The following is a 25,372-nucleotide window of genomic DNA, read 5'->3' as shown; positions in this document are numbered from 1 at the left end:
CCTCCAGCACCAAATGCGGGAAGGACTTGAACTCTACTCACTTTTCAGGATAGCAGCCACCCCTGGACAGGCCGGCATTTCCTCACCCTCTTTATGCATGTAGTATTGGCACATAAATGCTCATGCTCAATCCTATCAGCTGTGTATCATTCTATTCTGGGGAAGGTGAGAGCAGTGCTGGAAATGATGCAGCTCCAAAAGGTATCAGCTTTACTCCTTTTACCCCCCAGAGTTAGTCCTCGCCTTAGTTTGTACGGTAGCTACTGTACAAGGGGGAAGCATCACTTTTTTAAAAAACAGAGCGCGATAAAAAATGCCATGGCTGCCCATTGAGTGAACGTATTTGTCATTTGGTGTTTATATGGCTGATGAGCTCTCTGCACTTCACCAGTGCGCTGTTTTGCCAAGGTTTTTTAAAGGTCCTTGAGAAGCCTTTACGGCAAATGAAGTAACCTTGGCAAGATCCTGTGTTGCACCGTGCCCTGCCCAGCATTCTTGTAGTTCTTGCCATTTCCTGGCCCTTACAACACGGCTGTGGCTTTGGACAGCAAGTGTGTTTTGTATTTCCCAAACAAATGATGTTTAAGATGTCTTTATCTGCGAGGGTTTTTACTGCATGCTGTGGATTTGCACACGGGCGAGGGGATTTTTGCTTTGTGTGACTATGTGCTGTTTTGTGGCTCTGTTTTATTTTCTCTTTCATCCTCCTCCCCCTTTCTCTTCTACCTGAAACATTAAGTTCAATCTAACGTAGCGATACGTTTAGACAGAGGCGGCACTTGGCTATGCCAGTTCCCCAGTGGCTTTAAACTGCTGGCTGCAATACTGCAAACAAATTCAGACCCTGGTTTGGCCAGCAGTTCCCCCCACCTATCTGCGTGTTCGCTCTCCAGGCTTTATTTTACCTACGTTATTGGAGACTGCGGAGTCACAGCCTATGTCTCATTGTTATGCGTGGATGGGAAATATTCCTGTACTTATTTGCATTCATTAGCTGTTGGTAGTTCCTCTGTTGAGGTCTCTAGCCTTGTTTTTACAGTGCTTTTGGCAGTGTTTCTGCACTTGGTGTGTGAATTTTTATGATCTGTTGCATGTTATTCATGCAATTTCCTGCCCTGTAATGGTATCAGTTTTCCAGACACAGAGGAATACAAATGAAAACCCAGGAGCCTGCATTAGCATAAAATGTCCCAGTTCTGTCAGTTTGATTAATTTGTCTCTTTGTCTCCACTCTATATGATAAGTGCTATTAATGGTTGCAACACTTCATATGTCAAAGTCTTTCTTCCTAATGACTTGAAAATGTGGTTTATTTCCCCCTTTTTTGTATTATTTTTCTCATTTAGCATTCCACTCAAGTATAGATTTATGCCATGCTCTTTCATTATCTTACTGGTTGCAGCACTGGAGTGATTACATATGGTGTAGGGTATGAGCAAAGATGCGATCCCAGGGGCAGCAGCTGCTGATGCAAGCTGAAAATAGATCCAGCGTATGCTCAGCACTTTTCCCAGAGGTCTTTTATTTATTAGGAACAGTCTTGGTACAGGACAGCTCAGACCCTCATTTAGCAAGATGACTTTTTGCCTTTCAAGAACAGTGCAATGACTTTGCTCTATATACTGACTGCCATGTAATTTTTTTTCACTGCCTCCTATCGAAGCAGTGACTTTACCTAACATAAATTGTAATATAATCCTGATTTATAATGAAGTCAAGAAACGATAGGCTCCATTTGAAGTAATGGAACTTGACAGATCTAAGGTTTAAATTAAATAATCCTATTTGTAAGACAGCATTTGTACATGGTACACTGATTTAAAATGAACTTCAGTTCTTCTTCAGCGAATCCTTTACCATTCTCTCTATTTTGCCTTCCATAGGGACTTTTTGGGGAACAAAATTCATTTGGAGAGAGCATGTTTGTCTTTGTAAATATGTGTGGAACAATGCATTGGTTTCTTTCCCTTAGCAAAGAAGTTCTCAAATTGTTTCACAGAAGAACTCTTTAATTAAAGAGAAAAAATTAATGTAGATGACTTATTCAGGGCAAGCCACGTCTAACCTGCTTCAGTGGCCAGAAGAGGCCAACTGCTGAGAATGAGGAGAGGGAGGATGCTGGAGGGAAAACAGCAGGGAAGGCTGTGGCTCGACTCTTCCCCTCCCAGGAGCGGAGGTCCATCCTAGCAGTGATTTGTATGGAGGGAGAAGATCTCCTTCTCCAAGCTGTCCTTCCCCTGCAGCTGGCAGAGGAGGACATGGCAGGACAACGTTCCCTCCTGTCTCCGCACCCCGCATTTCTTCTTCTGTCACTGCCATACCGATGTGGGCGACGAGAGCCCCAGGGTGGGGGTGGGGGTTCCAAGTGGAAAACGAAAGGTGGAAAACACTGCGGCCAGCCGCTCGGAGCTGGCAATAAGCGCAGAAAGGGGGGTTGGTGGAACAAAAGTCTTGTAAATGAGGAAAAGGGACCAGGCAGGGAGCATGAGATGCTGGAGAAATGATGAAAGAGAGCACAGAAAAAGGGCAGTGGGATAAAAACAGCTCTGTACAGCACAGAATTTTTCTGGCCTAGATTGAAGGAGGCTATTTTAGAAAATGCCCCCTTCCCCTTTCTCTCACTCAGCATTGCATTTTTGCCTTCCTTTCTGGTTGCATTTAGTTGCTGCTGCCCCTGTCTGTCATCTTTCTAATTTTCCTTCGTACCTGGCTGAGATGCGGCCCTTTCCCCAGGACTTTGACAGACGCTCTCACCCTGGGCCGGCCTCGCATGCTCAGGCAGAAACGGCCCAGCTCGCGTATTCAGCTTAATAACGTGCCTCGTGCCAACCATGTCACCCTGCCGTCACCCTGAACCATCAACTTCCCCCCAAGCCCAGACAGAGAAAATGTCGCTTTCGCATCCGTTGCGTTCAGGCAGTGTCGGCTGCCCTCAACACTGGGGGTTCGGGCCAGCAAACACTGGGTGCGGCCCACACCGCTTCCATGCCGGCAGCCTGCCCCAGGCCTTTACTTGTGTCCCTCCCCGCCAGTGGTCGGGTCTGTTGCAGTGGCTTGGTAGGGAAGAGCTGAACAAAGCAGGGGCTTTACTTGGAGCTTTCCTGGGAAGACATCTTTAATTAGGGTTGGGTGGTTACTAATCCACAGGGCCCGGCTCGAAAGAGGGTGGCCTGTCCCAGATTGTGGCTGTGAGAATGGGCCGCCTGAGCTGGAGCTTCAGCATCATGTCTGCCCTGCAGTGAGTGTTTTCAGGCCCAGGTAGCTTATTTCTCCTCATTTTAATGAGCTCCATTAATGAATAGATGATGACATCCAAAGGCCGACCTACAACCTCCAACTGCTGAGGAGGGTGTTGCTCGGGTGCAGGGGCTGGAGCCCGGCCCGGGGACATGGGGCGAGAGGCTCCTTGCTCCCGACTCCTGCTCTCCAAGCGATTAAGAACTCTTTTTCCCATGCTTGCAGGGAAGTAATAACTTCTGTTAATTAGAAAACAAACCCGATTTTCCCACTGCTGTCAAGAAAGGACAGGACTCGGGAGTATCACTAGGAAATGTGAGAGAAAACGAGCTCACAAAGCCAAAGCAGTGCAGGCCAGTGGAGGAGGCGAAGGCAAGGAGGATCCATGCGGCAAACATGGCATTGACATCGTGTGGGCCCTTGCTCCTCGTCTAAGGAGAAAAAGCAACAAGGCCCAAGAATAAAAGTCCATCAGGAGGTTTTAAAGTTGCTGCTGGTAGCTTGCACACTGCCCCGTCTCCCTCCTCCAACAGACGTGTGCATGGCTACAGGCACGGCTTTCTGTTCACTTGGAATTAATGGGATTATGTACGGCGGGAAAGGAGCCGGGGTACACTGAATTCTGCAAACATAGAGCTTCAGCCTGTGCTGCTTGATCTTTAGAAAAATAAATAAAATAAAATAGCAAGAACCAATTCCAGGATGATTCAGTATGCAAATAAACTGTTTTTCATTACTCACAGCACACATAAATGCGCACTAGTGACTGAGGCAGCAGAATAACACTTCACTTCGTTATTTTATCAGACAGTGATAATTGTAGTTAATATTTTCTTAGTAATGTCTCTGAGAGTTTATTTATACTGTTAATAATCTGAGCAGCTGTAATGATGCTGGCTGCCAGAGCTATAGCCTTTTAGAAGCACTCTAGTGTGGCAATGATACGACGGTAATAGAAATTCAAGGAGAAAATGATCTTTTTGGAGCAGATGGGGCTAATTCAGTCCCTTTCACACACGTTCATGTTCTCTAGTCTCTTTCTCACACTAGTATGCGTGGGTGCACGTGAGCATATGTAGACACACACACACACAAATAGCTGTAAAGTCCCGACTTCCACCCTCCCAGGACAGGGAAGTCACATGTCAAGCTGGAAATGCCATCATTTTTCTACGTGGAGAGTATTTCTAGGGCTCCTAGGGTAGATGGCATTTTCTACCCCTCACTTTCTGGGTAGATCTTAAAAATCTCACATATGAAGCAGAAAGGGGGAAGTAAATTCCTTGGGGACAGCCTGGAGCTGGGCGCAGGGTTGTGGCTGTGCTGGGATGCCGTTGCCCATCCTTCCCGTCCTTCCCTGCCTTCGACCACTTTGCTGCGGGGTGCTCCTGTTGAGGCTGTGCTCCTTTAGGGACTAAAAGAGCTATTTACCTTTGCTCGCAGCAGACATGAAATCTCTGCAAGAAGGCAAATGCCTCCCATTTTTTCTGGTGGGATTTATAGAGCCTAGCTAACCTTTTGGGCCACCACAGGAAGAGTTAACTGCTTCTCGTGGAGGACGGGAGGGGACCAGCTTGGCCAGCTCAGCAGTGGCTGGTTCTCCTTGCAAACCTGCTTTGCTGAGCTGAGTGGACGTCACTGATGAAATGTGAACGCCAAGCAGTGGAACAAAAGCCACCATAATCCTCAGATCTGTTAGTAGCCACACAAGAACAAAAATGAGGTGAACTCAGAAAAATTGCATGTCCAAATACCAGAAATTAAAAGGCAAGGCGGGGGAGGAGGGAAAGGAAAACTGGAACAAATGCAGCATTTGGTAGGTTTTGTTTTAAAAATACAATGCCTACAGGAAGCCGGGTTATTTATACAGGGTTTCAGCCTACCAGTTAATAATTGTAATTGCCTGGTTACCTCGTGAAGCGCAATAGTAAAGCCTTTGACGTTCAGTTCCTTCCCAGCAAAAGCGTCTCTGGATTTGAAATGTTATGGTATTTGCTGGGCTGTGCTCTCTGCTACCCCGGTGTAAGGATGCCAGTGATTTTATATGCTGTGCCATGCCGGCGCGCGGTCACAGGCAGTGCTGGAAGCACTGGCATCGTCAGCCCCCTGGAAACCACAGCAGAGCATCCGTGAGCTGCATCGGATGTTACCCGGCCCCATCTCCTGAGCCTGCTGCTTCTCCAGCTCCTTTGTCTTCTGATTTAGTTCTCTTCCTCAGAGTGCAGCCTTGTGTTTTCCTAAATCATATCTGACAGAGCCTGTTTCTTCCTCTCCTACGCTACGCGAAGTATAATAGTAGGGCTTGTAGTGAGATGCCTTGCTGTGAAGTATTCCTTGTTTTTATATAGTAATTACAGTGTATTTAATGCACTGTGTATTTAGTACACTGTATTATATAGTTTATTCACATAAATAAATTCTGCCATGCTTGGGAAAGAGGAGTATTGGTGTAATTTACAGGTCTTTGTAATTTTTCTGTATTGTTGTGTTTGCTTGTGTATTAATTGCAGCTTCAGAAAGTCTGAACCACTCCTCTAAGCACCCTCTGAACTAGCAAATTTCTACATGCGTCTTCATTTTCTGCCTATTTTGATATTTCGTAAAGTAACTTGGAGGCTTCTAGAGTTTCTTTCTTCATTCTAAAAGTTCTTAAACTGGTTTTTGTTTTCCCTTTTTCTCCCCGCTTTGGCTCATGATAGGCACCTAAACAGATCTTTCACAGACTCTTCTCTCACAATTTATATTCTGTGAAAGCTTTCCCACTCCTTCCTCCCCCCTCCTCACTGTTCAACACTTTCTTTTTTTTCTTTTTTAATCTGGGGGTCAGTTTAGTTTTCCTTTTGCAAAAATATGGGACTGATTTTAATTTTAAATTACAGTTGCACTTTAATTCTGATGATGCTCTTGGGTTAAAATCTGTTAGTTTCTGCCCATTTCTTCCCCACTGGTTTCAGCATGGCTTGCATGGGCACCCAAGGAAAGAAGGCAGCGTTTCTGCTGATCCACCCTCCTGTGTCATCCTTCGTTACTGCATTCCAGGTTTCTTAAGGTGCAAGTTGCATTGGAAAAACAAATGTATTGCAGACTGCCAGACATCACAGCCGTATTTCCCTTTGCTTTATCTTCCAGTTCATGCCTGAGTGTATAAACTGCTAGTTAGTGCCACTGGTTTTTATGTGTTCTTTGTCGATTCAGTCATGTCGTAGCTGAGTTGTTCCTTCAGAGAAAAGGTTATTTGAAATATCCTTGTCTCTAATTTTCTTTCTAACACCTCCACCCGGAGTCTGACCTCAGCAGCCTGAAAGTTCTCCTCCAAGCTTTTTCACCTATGCTTGCCTGCAGGTACCCTCTTGGCCGTACTTTTGAATTTTCTGTGTTCTCCACAGAACACTGCACCCTGGGCAGCCTCTAACAATGACAACATTCCCCAAACCACGTAATTAGTTAGGAAAAATTTGTCTCCTTCTGCTGAAGTTCATTAAGGTGTTTTCTCCAAACAGTGGCACTTCAGCTGTCATTCCTCCAGTTTGATGCATAGTATTACACGCAGTATTCTCTTAACGGTTTAATAAACTAGTGTTTGACTTCAATACCAGTTACCAAGTGAGATTTTAAAATAAGGGCTCTGACAGGTATCACGTGGCAGGTTTGCTTGCATGGGTGTAAGAAGTTCCCCGCTCCAGCCCAAGAGCTGTTTTGCTGAAGGTGTTGCTCCACGGTGGGGTGGCAGAGGGAGGTGTGTACCAGTGCCAGTACGGCTACCTCGCCGGTAGCCCCTCTCCTCCGTGCAGACCTGCCGCCCTTGGCTGCTGAGCTTCTCGTGCCGGGCTGTGGCCCGGAGGAGCGGCCGTGCAGGCCAATGTTCCCTTATGCTCAGCAAACGACTGCGGACGGTAAAAGCCAGAGCCACCTAACGAGGTGTGCCAGGGGATGTCTGCCAGAGACTGATGGTTGGAGTAGATGTGATCCGGGCGGTGCATCCCTGCTACGGAAAAGCACTGGATCTTCCAGTCCTATTTCGGTTTTGCAAGTGTATTCATCTATGTTTGGTAAAGATGCTTGCTGTTTCCTGCACTGAAATGCATCAGCAGCAAAGTATTGAGGCTTATGGCTGGTGATTTCTACCTTCCTTCTCAATAAACAGTGTATTTTCTGAAAGGTGTGGCAAATTCAACAAATCAATTTCCCCTTAAAATCTTCAGGGATGGGAAGGATACTGAAAATGCCCAGGGATACTGTCAGAATTTCCAAAAGTAAATTCTTTGTTTTGATTTGAAACCAATCTCACTTTTGAAAGGTCAAAAGAATTTCAGTTGGGCTTCAGTAACACTGAGATGAAATAAAACATGAAGTTGTGGATTAAAATAAGCATTGCAGTTGGATCAGAGATTACTTTACTTTTATTACTTTGAATTTTATTTTATTTATATCTTAGATGTCTTCTGATTCTGTCTCCCCCTTTGGTTCATCTGACATTATTGGCCCCAGGCTTGGGGGCCAGGATTTTTGAGAATGCTTTCAAGTTGGGGCCGTTACCGCAGTGAATTTGATTTGGAAAAACCCAGGTATGCGGGCGCCTTAACTCTCGCGCTCCACCCATAAGGCACGTGCGGTCGAACGCTGACAACCAAAAATGTGGGCATCTATCCACAGGCTGTTTACGCCATCTTTATGCTTGGCAATCAATTCCGAGCCACTTGCCCCGCCATCAGCGCTTCATGCACTTCTCATGGGGCGATGGATGCGGTTTGCAATTATTGCTCCCCATCCTCGAGGCGAGTGTAGTGTGAATGATCTCTCCTTCCTCCCTGTCTCACCTCCTGCGGTCACACCTGCTGCCTGGGAGCATCGTGATGCTCTGCGGGCACTGAGGGATATTGGTCTCTCCCTCCCTTTCAAGTGGGGAGGGAGGAGGCCCTTTGAAGTGCTGCCCCTGGATGTGTTCGTTATGCCAGAGAGAGGAAAATGAGAAGTCATTTGGTATCCTCCTTCGATTTGTAAATACTGTCACATAGGCAGTCAGGGCTTCTGGTGTAGATTCATCATCTGGACGAAAGCTGGGACTTCAAGGGGGAAGGCTGAGGGGGGCACCTGTGCATTTTTTTTTTTCGAAGGCACAAAATTGGAAATTGGACGAGCACTTCCAATGTGGCATCTTTCTTAGAAGTACCGCTAAAGGGAGTTAAGCATCTCCTTGAAGCTCTCAGCCTGATGCCTCAAGAGGCTGTTGTGGAGGATGCACTGGAAAGATACCGGGATGTCCCTTAGCCCGGCCTCGGTGTGGCTTTGCAGGCGGCAGCTTTTTCAGTGGGACTTTTTGCTAAAAAAAAAAAAAAAAATTAAAAAAACAGATAAATCAGCCTCTCAAAGAAAGGAGCTGTGTGTCCAGGTTCTCCCTTCCCCTGGCGTGCATTCGTGCCCAGGGGTGTCTGTTGTGGTGGCAGTGTGGTGGCCTTCCACCCCTGTGATGCGTGATGTGATGTGATGCAATGTGGGAGATGCCAGACTGTCACTTGGACTTCGGGTCACTCTTCTGCCCAAATCTATACGCGCTACCAGAAGTGGCAGAATGTTACACTGGGGCCAGCAGGGTATCTGCTTAATTAAAAAAAGTGGTTTTAGAGTGAAAACAAAGGCCTCTCTTCGTCAGTCTTCTCCATCAGCGACTTGTACATTCCTCTCTTGTTTAAAAGCCCAGATAATACAAATACCTGCAACTGATGCTTCTCACCCAAGTTGAATTTTGAAGAGTGATTACTCATTTTAGGAGTTCCACGGCTTTATGAGCAGATAGGGGAAATACATCTGTAAGCTGCTGGTGAGAGAACATTTAAATGCTGTTAAATTAAAGAGGGGAAAATGTGGTAAAATACTGGCATGGCATTGGCTTACAAAAGTACTCTGCTGTTTATCATCTCTTCTTCTGACTTTTTCCTGCCTCCTGCATGTTCCCACCCTATGTAAAAGGATCACGGTTTCAAAACAATTCCTGACTCTGTGCAGGCTTCCTTTGTGCATATGTAGGGACAAACTGTGGTATCTAGCACCGTTGATTTTGCACGTGACTGACCTGTTTGAGCCTAGTAATATATTTAAATCTCTCAGACAGTTTTCCAAAACCAAATAAGCTCAAGCTAGGAAAAACAGGATCTGCCCGGCTCCACCATCCCAAGTAAAAATAACTAAGTAAATAACCGGGAAGTCTCTTAACTCTTAATGGAATAACGGCTTTGGTGACTGATTTTGGTTATCAGATTACACTCTGAAAATAACTTCTGCGCTATACTTGCAATTGGCTGTAAAAGAAAAAGAATACAGTGTGCGCTAATTTTAGCAAATAAGATTAGAGTTAATATTTAATCCCAGAGACCTTCTTCAGGCTGTGGAAAAAAATAGCAGCAGTTAACTGTCACTAATCTTATCTCCTATTTCTAGCATGTGTTTGATTATATAAGTTATAGCGTTGGGATCACGCTGGCCGAGTGAGTAGTGGTTTGTTTGCTACATCCTTGGGCTTATTAGACAAACCTCAGGGCTGAGATGGATTTAAAAGGTCTCTGCACATGCCTTTAGACTGCAGTAGCAACACTGAAAGGTTAACAAAATGGGTACCACAGCAGGCCCGCTACAAAACAGTATGCGAATAACAGATTGATTTTGAGTTCTGTGAGAAACAGTCGCATTTCTTCTATGTTTCTATCCATTTGTTTTAAATTAATATTTAGTTTGGGATTTGATATTCAGCATGTGAGGTTTGATTCAATTTTCCTTTCTTCCTTCCCCACAAAATGGCTTAATAATTAAATCGATGTTTGGAGATTAGAGATGAGGGGTTTCTAACTGTTTTTAGGTGCCTGGTGATGAATTTAACCTGAAAATCAAAATAGTAAAAATATAATCCATAATCCTACGAGCAGCTTGCATGCTTCACAGAAAAGCCATCAGTACTCCTATTGATTTCAACAAGACTACTCAAATGCATAAAGATAATAATCTACGCCTGTGCTGCTCTGTCAGGACTTCTGCATCCTCAGTGGGTCTGAAGGTCTGACCATCTAATTTACCCCCAGTTTGGTAGGATTTAGCAGCTATGTTCTGCAGATCTCCTTGTATCCCCAGAGGGCAGGAGAGGGCTCTGTCCTCCCCCGCCACCACCGATGAGCTTGTTCTTTGACTATGCCCCAGGTATGCTGTATTTGAAAAGGAACAGTTGCGTGCACATCTGCTGTTGAACTTTGGTGCTGTTTTCTAGAAGATCATTGGTACTGTGCCCCCATTAACACGGAAATTAGGCCTGGAAAGGCCTACCAAATTAAAGCCCACCTCTCTGGAACAAGGTTGTGCTTTGTTAGTTTTGCTTTGCAGTACTCAGGCAGAAAGTATCCATCATCCTCCCTGGAAAGCCTTCCAAGATCTCACTGAATTCGCTGTTAGGTTAAGAGTCAGGAAAAAATCCGTGCATTTTCATTTCTTCAGTTTCTTCTTGCTGCAATCAGCAATAGCACCCCATAGCAAACTAGACAATTCTTCGCTGTTCTTGATGTTAGTATGCATCAGATTACTGTAAACATTCTCTTGCTCCATTTTAGATACTGCCTTGCCAAGTTTTACATTCCTACATGTTTACAGTGATCTTTCCTTGCCCTTAATCACTTTTCCCCTCTTTAAATTGAACTCAGACTTGCTGGCATTTTGCAGGGGTTGACCTTCCCCGCTCCAGATGCAGCTTTTCATACAGATGCCATTCGGAGCAGGGTTACCAGACATCCATGTTTCCCTTGGAAATAACCTTTTTTTCCCCCCGTAAGAAATACTGTCTGTGCAGAATTGGAGGATTTTGTCTATTTGTCTGGGATTTTGAGACATCTGGAAGTCTGGGCAGCCAGCTAATGAGCATGCACTGATGAACTCTGCAGCACACAGTGAGTCCAGCCCATCCGCAGAAATGTCAGACCTCTGCATGTGCTCTGAGGCCACGTCCCATGTGTTCAAAACAATGTGGAGGCCTCCACAGCATGCTTGATTGGCCATCATGGAGGAGACCCGATACAACGGGCAGCCAGAGGGAGTTCACCCACAGTGCTGTGTCTCCCATGGCGCCTGTGGGTGTGTCTACAACTACATTTAAAATAGAATTTCTGCCCTAGAAGACTCTTACGAAAATACGATGTTCCTAACGTGGAAGTGAGCTAACCCTCCTACTAATTTTAGAATAGTGCGTGCCCAGTACTAGAAAAATGCTGTGCTAAAAACACTCTATATTTGCATCTGTAATGCTGCCTTCTTTACTAGCATTTCTCATTGCTGACTCTCATCTCAGCTTCTTATTCTCCCATCTGACCATGATCAATATTGTTTTCCTTAAATTAGCCAGTTTTTCGTTAATGGTACGATACCAACGAAAGAAGAAGGGAAGGCAGAGAGTATAACAACGATACAACTATTTCTCCAAAAGGAAGAAGCATTACCTGGAATGCATCGAGGAAATATAATGAGAGATGATGGAGGAAAATAAGGGAAGGAAGATTTCCTCACAAGGAGGTTTTAAGTAGAGTCTGGCAATGATCTCCCAAAGGAAGTAGTGGAAGTCTGGTCACTTAAATCAATTAAAACTAACCAGAGCATTGCACTCCACAGGACTCTGTAAGGAGAAAAGCAGTGTCAGACTGACCTAAAATAGATTTGCATGCTTATTTTCTGCAGGGCTGCTGTCTGTATTTTGCCGGTAAATTCAATATGGCTAATGCTGATTAACAACTCTCTTGATGGTGATTATAGCATTGCATTATTTCCAGCCCGTTCCTCAGTATCATACACTCATGAGGGCATGGACATACAAAACATGTCCCCTGGCTCAGCTAGCTCAATCTTCAAGACAAGTGGCAGATAAAGGGCTGGAGAACTTTCTTTCATTCACCTTAGCAGTGGTCAGGCTTGTTATCACCACAACGCTGAATTGACGTAGACCTCCATACCACATGCTGAGCGTGGTGTACCTGTGGCAGTACGGCAGAGGCAGGAGCTGCATATGGACCCCCAGCGGTTGATCTCTTGGATTGCTGTAGAGCAAGAAGATGTGCCAGGTGGCTTAGGTAGGGCTGCAGTACCCATGTCCTCTGTGCACTAGGTGTGCAGAAGGGTTTTAATGCATACAAGACCAGCTGGGGACAGGAGCAAGAGAAGATAAAGCGATTCATCCTTAGACTTGGCAGGGTGTTTGGCATGTTCCAAGTACACAAGAGAAGTCCTCTCCTGGCCTGCCTTGAAAGATAAGGGAAAGCAAGCCTCCGAGAAGCTGAGATCTTTGCTTTGCCTTTCTTGTCTGTATGGGCATTGTTGTTTTGTATGTATGTTTTACCTTTTCTCTGCCTGGTTTTCTTGTAGCCAGCCAATTCCATTTAAACAACAGAAATGGGTAGAAATTGGAATAAGGCAGATGATTGGAGCGCAGGGAAGCAGTGACTTGGCATATGAGCTTGGACAAGGTGCCCAGTGGAGGTTCCCAAAAATTGACCTGCCTACTTAAACATTAATTTACATGGAAAATAAGGTTTAAAAGCAAACAAGTCTTGGACATATGGCATCTTATGTACAGTAGGGGAAGAAAATTAACTGAGATTGTTGCTGGCATGTGTTTTACCCATCCAACAAAGGTCTCTCTCACATGTAAATGAAGAGTGTTATATCAGAGAAATAATCTGTTTCATTCTGCATACACAGATCAACTTGGTTTCACTAACTGTTTTCACTGGGATGCATCAGTCAGGTCAAATCATTTTAAAAGACTGTTCTTACCTCTTCCTACAGAAATGCGTGTGTGATGGTAATACACGCAGCTTCGAAGCCTTTTCTTTCCTAATGTGCAGTGCTCACAGCCACGCTCCAGCGCCTCAATTCCAGCCTTTCTGCCAGAATGCATCAGATGTGGGCGGTCCCAAAGCTGGTGGGGCTGAGGCAGGGGACCTGCCACCGGAGCCAAATCAATATTTAGACAGCTTCAGGCGGCAGAGATTGCACTGGCTTTCACACTTGGCAGCAAGCTTTGCATCCGTTTGTTACCAAAGTTATTGTTTGTGCCGTTTCAAGCATTGGCACTTGAGAGATTCCTCCCTGAGGGCAATGACAAGTCGGGTGCTTGAAAAGAAACTTTCCCCCTTTGGATCTGAAGATTGTGAGAGTGAGGAAAGTTGTGAAAGTGGGTAGATCTCGTAACGAAGTCAAGGCACATATTTGACCAGCGTTTACATCATCCTTCACTTGAGGCATCTGCCAGGCATCGTGGCGAGCCCACAGCGCAGTCTCAGGCTCTGCTTCTGATAATCCAGCGCAGGATATCTGTAACAGCTGTCTTGCTGCTCTTTGTTATCACGGTGGTTTAATGGGAGTGAAAACCTGAGTCAGTGTGGGAGACAGCCTTGCTGTGGGGTGGTATGAGTCAGCCCGAGGCTCTGCAGCGGGAGGACAGGCAGGTGAAACCCTGGCCCAGCACAGAAAATTAATTTGCTTTCTAGTCATTCCACCTAGTGGCCAAGTGACACAACTGCCAGGAGAGCTGGGTTTGTGCTCCAGAGTCCCTCCTCATCAAAAGGGACCCAAAAACCCCAGACAGTATTTATGGCTGCTCCTACAGATCTGCACTGCTGCGGAGCTTACAAGATATGTAGGAATATGTAAGCCCCCACACTGAAGATTTTATCAAAGAGAAACATTGGCCTGCGAGTAGCTCATTAAGTTCCCGAGCAATTTTGTTAATCATGCTGCATAGATAAAATGCAGATAGGCCTTTAGTGAGCTGATAATCTAACAAATAGGCAGAAAGTGTAACACTGATAAAGCAGAGATCGGTTTAATAGCCAGCTGTAAATCTAGGCAATTCTGTACCAGAGGCATATGGTAAAACGGGAATGTGCAAGTGCATAAGTATGTGCATGAAAATGCGCTCTTTCTTAAAATAGCAGATACAGCAGTAATATTATGTATGGAAAAGCTATTGGGAGCAATTTTAGAGGTGTTTTAAAATATTTTTCTCTCCATCAAAGTCCGCACCACTTGTGCTGTCTTCATAATCCAGCATCACAAGTGCAGCTCTATGAATAACAAAGGCTTGTTTCTGGAAGACAGGATTTTCTATAAAAATCTGTGAGCTCTACCACTGGTCCTGAGGCAGTGTAAGGAATTTATAGGCTTTTCATTGGGATGAACCAAATTATTCACTCAGATTTATGCTAATCACAAATAAGACCATCACAAATTCATGGTCTGATGTCTCACCGACCTCTTGAGCAGCTCCTTGCTCAGGGCTGTTAATTCAATTGGAAGGACAGGGAAAAGCAGCTCACCTTCAGAGGGTATCCCATACCTACTGGATAGGATATCCTTCTGAGGAGTTGGGAAATGTGAGTTTGAATCCCCACAGCCTAGGGAAGGGACCTGGTCTCCTACTTTCTGGGTCCTTCTTCTGATCTTTAGGCTATTCTACGAAAAGGGGACAGCAGTGCTTCCTCTTCTTGTTTGTTTTAAAAGAAGAAACTGAGCTGGGAACACCTACCAGAGACACCTACAGCCAGAGAAAGGTTGCAGGCTGTGCATCCCAACCTCACATAGGTGTGCAGGTGCACACGTAGGTGCCAGATGTGGTTGCTGTTGGCTGGTTTAGCTGTCTGACTGCTCTGAATCACATCTAGATGTCTTTCCTTGGTATGCAAAGCACAGGGAACTCAAATTTGTGCATACGACTTGCAAGCAAGGCAAGAAGGTGTCTTGGTGAATCAAGACTGAAGTGACTTGCCAGGGTCATGTAGAAGGTGGTTGGTGCAATGGGAAATTGAGTTGTGGTCTCCCAAATCTCAACTTAGTGGCCAAACCACTGAATCTCCTTTTTGTGGAGAAACCTTTATCCTTGATGGTGAGCCCTGGTTTTGAAGCAGCCTCTCGCTGCTTCATAAAGAGTAGAGTTTTTCCAGTACCTTTGTTTCCTGCCCATTGGGAGGAAAAAATGCAACAGAAGTTAGTGCCAGAGCATTTTTCGTCAAAAAATAGACTATCTATAGTTTACCATGTGGCTTAGCAAGTTATTTGATAGTTATATGTGAAGATATCACTGTAAAAAATCTGGGGGGAGAAAGTGTGTATTTTTTAATATATGACGTGAATGTAAAATATAGCGTAGATGGTATGATGGGAAAAAAGGACGAGTAGTGGTGCATAACTCAGACCTGGAACAGTTGGTTGGAGATCACTCTCCTGGAAACAGTTGTTACTCTTTCTACAAAGAAAATGGTGGAAAATTAAGTATCTGAGGTGGGACTCAGAGTGATTTGTATCACTTGAACAATGAATATGGATTTCTTTCCTCTTAGCTGTACCTTAGACTCACTAAAATCAGGAACAGTATGAGGAGAATAATCTCCATGGGATGGAGAAAAGAGCTGTGCAGTCAGTACTTACCTATTATTTATTCAGCAATGACTTGCAAAACTTTGAGAAGAAAAAGAGGAACCAGTTTGCTCTTGAAAGAGGCAGAAAGATAAGGAGGCAGAAAGATATTTTCTGTTGAATTTTTCTATAGTATTAAATGTTTCCTTCCCAAAACACTTTTGATATTTAAGGGGTATCTTAAACTTGAAACCACTGTTCACTAGAGCTTCCATCAGGGCAGAAGAATCAAATTTGAATTGGTACTTTCAGGGTGGTGGGCTGCATCACAGTTAAAATAAGATCTATCCAAGAATTAGCAATGTCCACACCAGCCTGTTTTTTCAGTCTTTTATTACAGCAGAGTCTTAGTTCATAGGCCTTCGAGATATTTGGGAAAAATAATGCTCAGCTCAACCTGTACAATGATGTACAGGAGCAGCATAAAGGGAGCAGTGCTAGCAGACAAATAACTGGTACTGAGCAGTATTTATTTCTGGACGCTAGATCTGTTAGGTTATCTAACTACGTGATGAGGGACTTGGGATGATTGCAGGAGCTGATGGTAACGCTGGCCATTTCCCTCTCTGTTTTTTGCAGGTCACTGTCAGGGGATTTGGTCCATTGTTACAGTTTGCCTACACTGCTAAGCTGTTACTCAGCAGAGAAAACATCCAGGAGGTCATCCACTGCGCTGAATTCCTGCGCATGCACAACCTGGAGGACTCCTGCTTCAGTTTCCTTCAGACGCAACTGCTGAACAACGAAGATGGCCTGTTCCTGTGCAAAAAAGATACCGCCTGTCAGCGCATGCACGATGAGGAGAACTCGGATGGAGACGAGGAGGAGACGATGGAATCGGAGACGTCAAAAATATCTTGCCCAAGAGAGAGGATGCACCAAGAGCCCTTCAATTTTGAAACCACTGTTGCTGGAGCAGACAAAGGCGAAGGGATGCTGCCTGACTCTGACATGCTGAGAGATAGCAAGGACAATTTGGACAAAGATGCGGTAACACGGTACCCCAGATACAAGAAATACCAGCTTGCTTGTACCAAGAATGTCTACAACACATCACACATCAGTACCTCAGGTTTTGCAAGCACATTCAGCGAAGAGAGCTCTGGAAATGGCCTCAAATCAGGACTTGCTATGGGGCAGATAAAAAGCGAGCCTCAGAATGAAGAGAACGATGAAGAAAGCATCACACTTTGCCTGTCTGGAGATGAACCTGACATCAGGGATAAAGAAGGGGATGTTGAAATGGACAGGAAACAGCCAAGCCCCACTTGTGTCGACAGGCCAAAAAGTGGGTCCTCTCCTTCTTGCTTGCGGTCTTTCTTCAACAGAACAAAAAGCATAGATTTGGTTGGCTTCCCCAGCACTTCCCAACAGCACTTTGGCAGGAGTCCAGCATGCCCTTTTGAAAAAGGGACAACTCAGGGTGACCACAAAACTGATTACGTCCCTTTCACAGGGAACTATGGACAGTCCCATGCCATGCAGAAGGATGCTTCCAACTTCACAGTGGGATCGCCGCTCAGGGGGCCCGGCTTTGAAACTCTCTGTAAGCAAGAAGGGGAGCTGGACAGGAGGAGTGTTATATTCTCTTCAAACGCTTGTGACCAAGTAAACACTTCGGTGCATTCATATTCTGGTGTGAGCAGCTTGGACAAAGACCTCACTGAGACTGTGCCAAAGGGTCTGTGGGCTGGCGGTAGCCAGTCTCTCCCCAGCTCTCAGACCTATTCGCACAGCGGACTGACAGCTGATCACTTGCCGGGAAGGATGCGGCCGAACACCAGCTGTCCGGTGCCAATTAAAGTTTGCCCTCGCTCTCCTCCTTTGGAAACCAGAACCAGGACCTCCAGCTCGTGCTCTTCCTACTCATACGCAGAGGACGGCAGTGGCGGCTCTCCCTGCAGTCTGCGTCTTTGTGAGCTCTCCTCTTCCCCTTGCTCCCAAGGCCCCCGATTCCTGGCGCCCGAGCACCAGGAGCCCGGCGTAGTGGGGGATGGATTGTACAACCCAGTCCGAGCCCAGATTAAATGTGAGCCATCCTATGGAACAAACTCCAGCGATGAGTCTGGGTCATTCTCAGAAGCAGACAGTGAATCATGTCCTGTGCAAGACAGAGGGCATGAGGTAGGGATTTAAGATAAGTACATATATCGCAGTCGTTGTGACCCAATTAATCGCTCCTTTATTCTCTTGAATGACTTGGCATTTCCCCAGCACTTTCTTTGTAGAGCCAAAGAGTAACTTCTATTTATTCCCTCGTCAGCTGAGTGTGCATGGTTGACTTCACGTAAATAGGTCTGCTTGACCTCCGAGGTGTTTGGCACTTATCAGAATTTGGGTATGGGGCAATAGCAAACTGCTGAATAATGAGAGTGCATTGACATGCTTAGGAGTCTACTAGCACTGTCCTGTCCTCCTCCCTCCTTCACCCATGGCACGAAGCACCGTTCCTCACCCTTAGTTTGCCGAGGTGGTTCTAGTTCCACTTGTTGTTGCTGCTGGTGTTTGAGCAACCTCAAGCTGTGCCTTCACTGGCACCGGGCATCGGGCAGCCTGCACCAAGAGCCCCTGCTGCATATCACTAACAGCCCGAATAGAGGAGGCAGACAGAGTGGGAGGAGAAAGAGGTGTGAAATGACTTCAACAGTTGCATAGCTGGCCACCCTCGGCTGCAGGAATGGTGTTCAAGTCATCGGGGGGGGGGGGGGGGGGTCACACATGCAAGTAATGGGTTTTGCCTCCGTTAAGTGACAACTGAGATGATGTTTCCTGCCCGTGACCCCACTTTGTTTGGTGGTGACCTCTAGCAGCCATTGCATAAATGGTCTCAAAGAGAAGCTATCCTTTAATTTACAGGACTGTTAGGAGAATGGCAGGGGGACGGTCAGGGACTGGAGAGCAAGCTATAATTGTTGTGCAACTCTCCCGTGAGAGGGAGGAGAAAGAGGGCCTGCTTTGAAACTAGAGATGAGCCAGCTGGAGATGCTGCGGTGATAACCGGCTAACCATGATCAAATAAACTGTCTGAGTGAAGTCACTAGTTTGAGGGAAGACTTAAATCATGGAGAAGCATTGTGGAGCCCAGAAACTGAAAAAAGACTGGATGTTTTAATAGAGTTTCATTAGGAAGCGGCATGACCTGGAGAGCACCTGTGCGAAATCACGTATCTGGCTCCTCTAGTTAAACACTGAAATGCTCTGCTGAGAGCTTGTGCTTCAGCGTGGGGAGCAACAAGTGCAAGTTTGGGGGGTTCACGTGCTGTGAGCACTCAGGACAGAACCAGTTGGGTTTAGTTGTAGGTTAGGGATGAAAAGAGTGAACTTTATTTTATCCCTCAATCCTTATTCTAGCTACATCCCAGGCTCTGGAACATACCTTCCAGACAAACATGGATGATTCCTTTAGTTGGGTGGTTTTCTGCCTAGCTCTAAGAAAGAGCTGAAGAGCCTGGGGAGCCTCTGGTGTCCTAAGCCCTGTCATGCTGTACCTGTGGTTTTGAGAGGATGGTTCTTGTTTGTCGCCATGTCCTGAGCTGGGGACAATGCAGAAGGGAGAGGAGTCTCCTTGGATGGCTGCCTGGGATACTGTGCGTAAGACCTTATTTGGGAAGCCCTACAGCAGAACCACTCTGCTTGGCAATACCAACGTTACTCGGTGAAGTCCTGCCTTTATGAGGGGCAGAAGGGAGCAGGGAGTGGGACCGAGGCGAGCGTCAGATCTCCACCCACGTGTGCTGCTTGCTCAGCAAGGGCTAATGCACAGCGTAAGGCAGTGAAGAGGGCGGGAGGTTAGCCTTGTGGGGTTTGATGACTAATTAGCTATCGTAATTGGCTAATTGTGTGGAGATGCTGCAACAGAAATGAGCCCGGAAGAGTCAGATGAGAAGGGTATAAGGGATTGTTGGTGGTTTCCCGAAAAAAGTGTGCGAATGTGTGCAGGAGAGCATGGATGAGAGGAGGGACATTCACGAGAGGAGCGAGCCGGTGGGGTACAGGAGGCCGTCTCCATGTGCCACAGGCAGGCTCTGGGGCAGAGCTAGGAAGGGTTTGCTCCCCTCCTAGTTTTGCTGCTGATTTCCTCCTGGGAAGATTTTCTGCACCACGCTGAGCAAGTTTTCTCACTGGGACTGCTGATAAGGCTTTTTTTTTGCCTTGTTTTTTTTTTCAGGGCATTTTGATTAGGACTGCTAGGCATTAAAAATGTGTTGAGGAAATTAATGTTCCATGAGGTTGCACTGCACTATCTCGAGCAAGCAAAGGGTAAACAGATCACACCAGTGCTTCGGTAGAAATTTTGTCTGAAAAATGAATTTGTAAAGGTTGTTACCAATACAAGAAAGGACATTGTAGCCTCATTAAACAATGTTGTATTTACACAGTGACTTGGGGCGTATCCTGCAATCCTGCAAGATCCGCTGCTGTGGAAACCTCAGTGAAGGATACGTTAAACCAGGCAGTAGAAAATATCTAATGGCAGCAGGAAGTTCTTGTATCAGTAGCTCTACCTACTTTTAGCAGTTTGACTGCCATTAAAACAGCAGGAGAGACTCACAGCAGTCTGAAATGGTCTGCTTTCTGTCCTTCGCCTCCCCTTAAGCTGCATGGGAATCTTTCTCCATTCCCAAAATTGTCAGTCTGCCCTTGCTGTCCTAATGACTTCCCAGACGAGTCCCTTGCCCCCTGTCATATCAGATGACACAGTGTTTGCTGGGCTTCTCTTCAAAAAGCACCTGATAAGATAGCTGGGGGTGACATACAGGCGCTCACCCCTCTGGAGAGCGGCCGTGCAGGCTCTTCTGCTGCGGGTGAGCTTTCATTTGGGTGGGATGGCCTGATGGGAATAAGCCTGATGGACTCTGACCCTTGGTTATCTCACAGGGCTGCTCAGTTCCACTGGAATTTGGACCTTGCTGGTCTTGATCTGGGTCCCAGAGTGCTGTCGGTGCCAGAATTAATGTCACAAAATATCATTTGCTGGTGTATTGATTGTGTGAGAAGTAGGTGAAAGATTTCTTCTCTCTGCTTTTTTCGGGCACTCTGCTTTCCCGCAGATGGATGCCATTCAGGAGCACATGCCCAAGTTGTTCGGTGCTAGGGCTCAGCGTGCGTGCCGTGCGGGTGGAGGTGACCCTGCTCTGTGGACAGCCTCCCTGTCCCATACAGGGGTGCAAGTGTGAGAGGAGGTGGCGGTCCCCATAACACTGCTGCTAAATCCTCTCCGGGATGTCTTTGCCTTTTGTTTTCCTTCCTGTTAAGGGAGCCACCCAGAATCTTCTGAGATTTCCCTTTCTTAAGGCTTCGTGATAGAAGCAGCAAGTTCAATGTGGGGTATCCCTGTGTTACAGAGTTGCAGGAACGGGGCTATTACTTGACCTGCTGGGACTTTACAGAAACGTTTAACAATTTGTGTTGCTCTTTTCACCCAGCTCACTTAGGCCTCCACAGGTTGTTAAAAATCAATTATTGGGATATAATACTAGAGAGAAGACTTACGCTTGGTGCTTGCAGGCAGGTTCTGACAATCCTGCTTAAAATAGCAAAAACAAAACAATAAGTCCTGAAATAATTTGTTGAGAAGGAAGTAGTCTGTCAATCTGTTAACCTACTTAGGAACAGAAACTTCAGCACTACCTACTTTTCTTGATACTCATTTTCTTCAGCAAGTGTCTATGGTTTTTTTTCTGCTAGAAAACTTGTAAAAAATATTGTACTGCTAAACCAGTTAAAAAGAAATCTCAGCTCAGTCCAATTTGATGAGTGAGTTTTCTTAGGAAAAGCATAAACAAGGGTAGGAGGAGGTAAAAGGTGCAGTTTTCCAAGAACTGCATTGAATTGAATTGCATTCAATGTGTCTTTCATTTATATTTCAAAATAATTTCCCGCCTGGGTTAGTGACTCACTTTTAAAAGGAAATTTTCATAAAGGCAGAGCTAATGCAGTTGGACCATTGAGGATATTGTAGGCAAATAACCTTCAGTGAGAGTCCAAAACCCTCCATGTTAAGTGATAGGCAGCCACCCTTTCTCTGTTCGTCTGCTGATGCTTAGCGGAGTCAGAACCCCAGCAAAAGGAGGTAAACCAAAGTTGCCCTACCAGAAATCTACTGGAGCTGTGCTGAGTCACCTAAGCTGAGTCTTCTTCACTGCTTGATGTTCCTACTCAGTGAAGAGTGTTATGTAGAAAGAAGGGCAAACAAGGAAAATGCATGTTAAGGTGTTAACCTGCTTTTGTATGTAGTTTCTCCACAGAATTTGGTGATCGGTCACCCCAGCTTTCCTGATCTTACTAGGTTTATAAATTTGAAAATGAGAAAGTTATTCTCCATGTTCTTCTCTGGTGGATGTTTGCCTGACCAGGATACTCGGCGGCATCAGCAGAGCACTGGGAATTGTGTTTGGCAACATCTGGTTAAATGGAGTCTTGTCAAACATCGGTCTTGCAAGCTAAACTTCATGGCAGTTTTGTTTTCTTTCTCTCTTCAGTAGGAGTGGTATCCATGCCGGTAGCAGAGAATTACTGGATTATAACAGTATGAGTTTTCCATTACAAGCTTGAAATTTCAGGAAGGTCCTTTTAAACACTATTATTTCATTGCAGCCTACAGTCAATTCTGTTATGCCCTGAGCTGAAGCCCTTGCTGGAGCGCTTGAAGGACTCTTTCCACTTCTTGTATTTTTTCTGCAAAAGCAGATTTTTCAGAGAAATACTGCACTTTATCCCCCCTCGTTTCACTGCCTGATCTGCCCTTCTCAAATGCCTCTACAGCTTCTGTCAGGGTTTCTGTGCTATCCCTGTTCACAGAAAGCCTGTTAATGGGCAGGAGTATTGTATTGTCATGCCCTTTGTAGGGCTGGAAGCTGAGGACATTGCAAGCAGTGAACAGGAAGAGGTCAGCTCAGCATTTTAAGCACCAGTGGTGTGTGATCTGAATACAAGTCCAGATCATGGGCTAAAGGATGAGAACTCCATCCACATCTCCTGATTGTTGGGTTAAAGCCCTCAGCCATAGGACTAGCCCCTTCCCCCAGTTCTCTGATGCAGGTGGCAAATCAAAAGGCTACCCAGGCTGCCTCCACTGAGTGCACAGCAGTGCCCTCTCAGGCAGCATTTGCTGACCCAAACACCTCTCACGGCCCTCAGGAGGGGCTGGAGTTGACCCCAGGCACCTACGTGGCCATCAGTTGTGTTGTGGCAGATAGGACAGGCTGTTTGCAGTGGGACCTGCTGATCAAGCCTGTTTCAGACCTGGTTTGTTGACAAAATGGTAGATCTTCACTGCCTGGGCTAGCCGTTCTCCTCTTGCAGTCCTCTGCCATCTTGGTGTGGCTGACACCTGAAAAGAAGAGGTGCTTTGAAGGCTTTACCTATGCCCATAGACAGCGGGGTGAGGAAACGAGTGAGAGTGCATCCTGCCTGTCCTTCGTCTTACACAAAGTGTGGCCCATTGGCTTTGTGCTTCTTAGATAGCCTCTGTCCAAGTGAAATCAGGTGGGTCCCTATTCTGTGGGACCACAAGCGGTGCCTGAAATAGCGTGTAGGCAATCGAGCCCCTAACACAGGTAGACACACCTCAATTCCTGTCCTGGGATGACTTTCTTCCTGAGCATTTGTGGAAGACAGACTTGCACGCTAAGGAAGATACTAGGAAAAACAGCATTAATGTGATGGGCTCTTCTATGTGAACCAAATTACCCCTTTCTACATCAAAAAAGCATTGATACGATTCAGCCCCTATGCTAGATTGCTTGGGTGGGTCCTGAGAGTTTTTCAAGGGCTGGGCAATTTTAAGTGTCAGAGGCTTTCAATAACTCTGGCTTTCAATTTAAAGGCATTAAGGCAACAATTTTATTTCTTACAACTTTGGAGCAACTGTCCAAGATTTTGAACCATTTATAAAGGTCAAGCTGATACCTTGAGTTCCACTCTCCCATGCCCAATACATAATGATTACTTTTTCTTACGGATAATATATGAATCCTTTTAGTTACTGTGATGTTAAGCCAGGCTTGGGAAGTTCGTTGTCTTTACTAGCACCTGGCAGCTCAAGGAAGATGATGTTGAAATTTAGATATAAAGAAAGAGTGAAAAAGCTAATGTTACTCATGAGATAAGGAAATTCCCAACACTTGACATTTATATTTTAATGTGAGTGAATACAGGGCCTTGGTCCTTTCCTTTATTCCAAAGAAGAAGAGAGGGGGGAGAGCAACAGCAGCAGTAACTAGTACGGTACGTGAGCGGCACAGCAGTAACTGGCATATGATCCAAGCTGGCACTAACTAGTGAAGCTTGAAGGAATTAATTGGTTATATGTGGGCCTTTCATGTGCTGAGTCAATGGCTGTCCCTGTCTGTCTAGATCGCTGCTATTACTTAGCCGCTCAAAGCAATGACATTTACACTGGCATCCTAATGCTAATATGGGGGGGAAATGCCACAAAATCCTAAACAAGTTTTCTTTTTCACCAGGGTGGGTTGGCTGTCCTCTCAGGGGTGCATCAGCCAGTCGGGGGCAATAGAGGCTGCAGTGGTGGCAGAAAGTGCCGGTTTATTTGTTGTGTGGCGGAAACAGAGCCTCTGCTGTTGGTGTAAAAATGCAGGGAAAGAGTAATTGTGCTGATAAGGAAGATTTTAGAGCTCTGTGAGGTTAGCTCTGGCTGGAGTAACTCCTGGAAGGAGTAGGGATCCCACTTACATTTCTAATTTGAAATAATCTGAACCAGAGAGTACACAGTCATTTCCTGTATAAAATTCATAGCTATTAAAAAGAAAAGTTTACGAGAAAACATACTTGCTGGGTTTTTCTTAAGCACCTTAGAAAAGAGTGACTGTCCTTTTTCAGATACCTCAGGTAAGATTTCTCTCACCTACCTTAGATACTGTAAGATGCAGCATCTTTTCTAAGTCTCATCTGTGCTCCTTCTGCAGCCAGGAGGAGGGAGAAGCCATGCAGGATGCATTGCCATCCAAAGGCCTCTCCATCCTCGATGCCACCAGCAGGGACCTGGACACTAGCTAGTCCCAACCTGTCATTTCAGACGGCTCTAAGTGGGTCAGATGAATCCCACTCGTGGCACAGTCGTCAGCTCTTGCAAATTGACTTACCACTCTGTTGTGATAAATACCAGCTGAGAGTCTTGCCCTGTGCCGATGTAAAACGCCATTAGCCTCTCACTGCAGCAATACCCTGGCGCAGTTATTCACTGTGTCCGTGCCAAAGGCTTGGTGGGGTTTTTTTTCAGTTGACAGCTAATTGCAGGGAGGGAGACAGGCAATAAAAATGCTGTGAATGTTGAAGGAAATTAGTCTGACTCGCTTCCACTCTCCCTTTCACGTTTTTAATCCTGCGCAGTGCTGCCTATGACAGGAGTGGGATTATGCTGGGTTCACTGATAGCAGTCTCTGACCTGCTGTGTAGATGGTTTTATTTTCAATCCGTTATTTTTTTTATGAATCTGTTTCTGTTTATTTTCCCATTTCCATTCAGCGACTTCTACCTGACAGATTTAAGTTGCTTCCCTTTCACTCCCATTCCAGCTGCAAGCACATCTCCTTGCAAGTAAATATGTTTTGAAAGGGAGAGGGAGGGAGAAATAAAGTTAACATCACTTTCCGCTTTGGACTTAAGAAAATAAGGAAAAACTGGGAATGTGAAAGGACTGTTTTTGCACTGAACTGTGGTGTCTTTCAGAGGAAAGCAT

At 45.6% G+C, this 25,372-nt stretch overlaps 1 protein-coding gene across 4 annotated transcripts in view; it reads left to right on the top strand.

Moving 5' to 3' along the window:
- The window catches only part of BACH2 (BACH transcriptional regulator 2), a 196,470-nt gene that overhangs the window by 158,587 nt on the left and 12,511 nt on the right, over positions 1 to 25,372 (top strand). For all 4 annotated transcript variants that reach the window (XM_076333234.1, XM_076333235.1, XM_076333236.1 and 1 more), the window contains one exon: positions 16,252 to 17,796. In XM_076333234.1, coding sequence (XP_076189349.1) covers positions 16,252 to 17,796 — 1,545 coding nt within the window. The remainder of the gene's footprint in view (positions 1 to 16,251; positions 17,797 to 25,372) is intronic.

This window comes from Aptenodytes patagonicus, chromosome 3 (assembly GCF_965638725.1).
Source record: "Aptenodytes patagonicus chromosome 3, bAptPat1.pri.cur, whole genome shotgun sequence".
Classification (NCBI taxonomy): Eukaryota; Metazoa; Chordata; class Aves; order Sphenisciformes; family Spheniscidae; genus Aptenodytes; species Aptenodytes patagonicus.
Note: the sequence above shows the minus strand (reverse complement) of the source record. Positions and strands in the feature narration are given on the sequence as shown.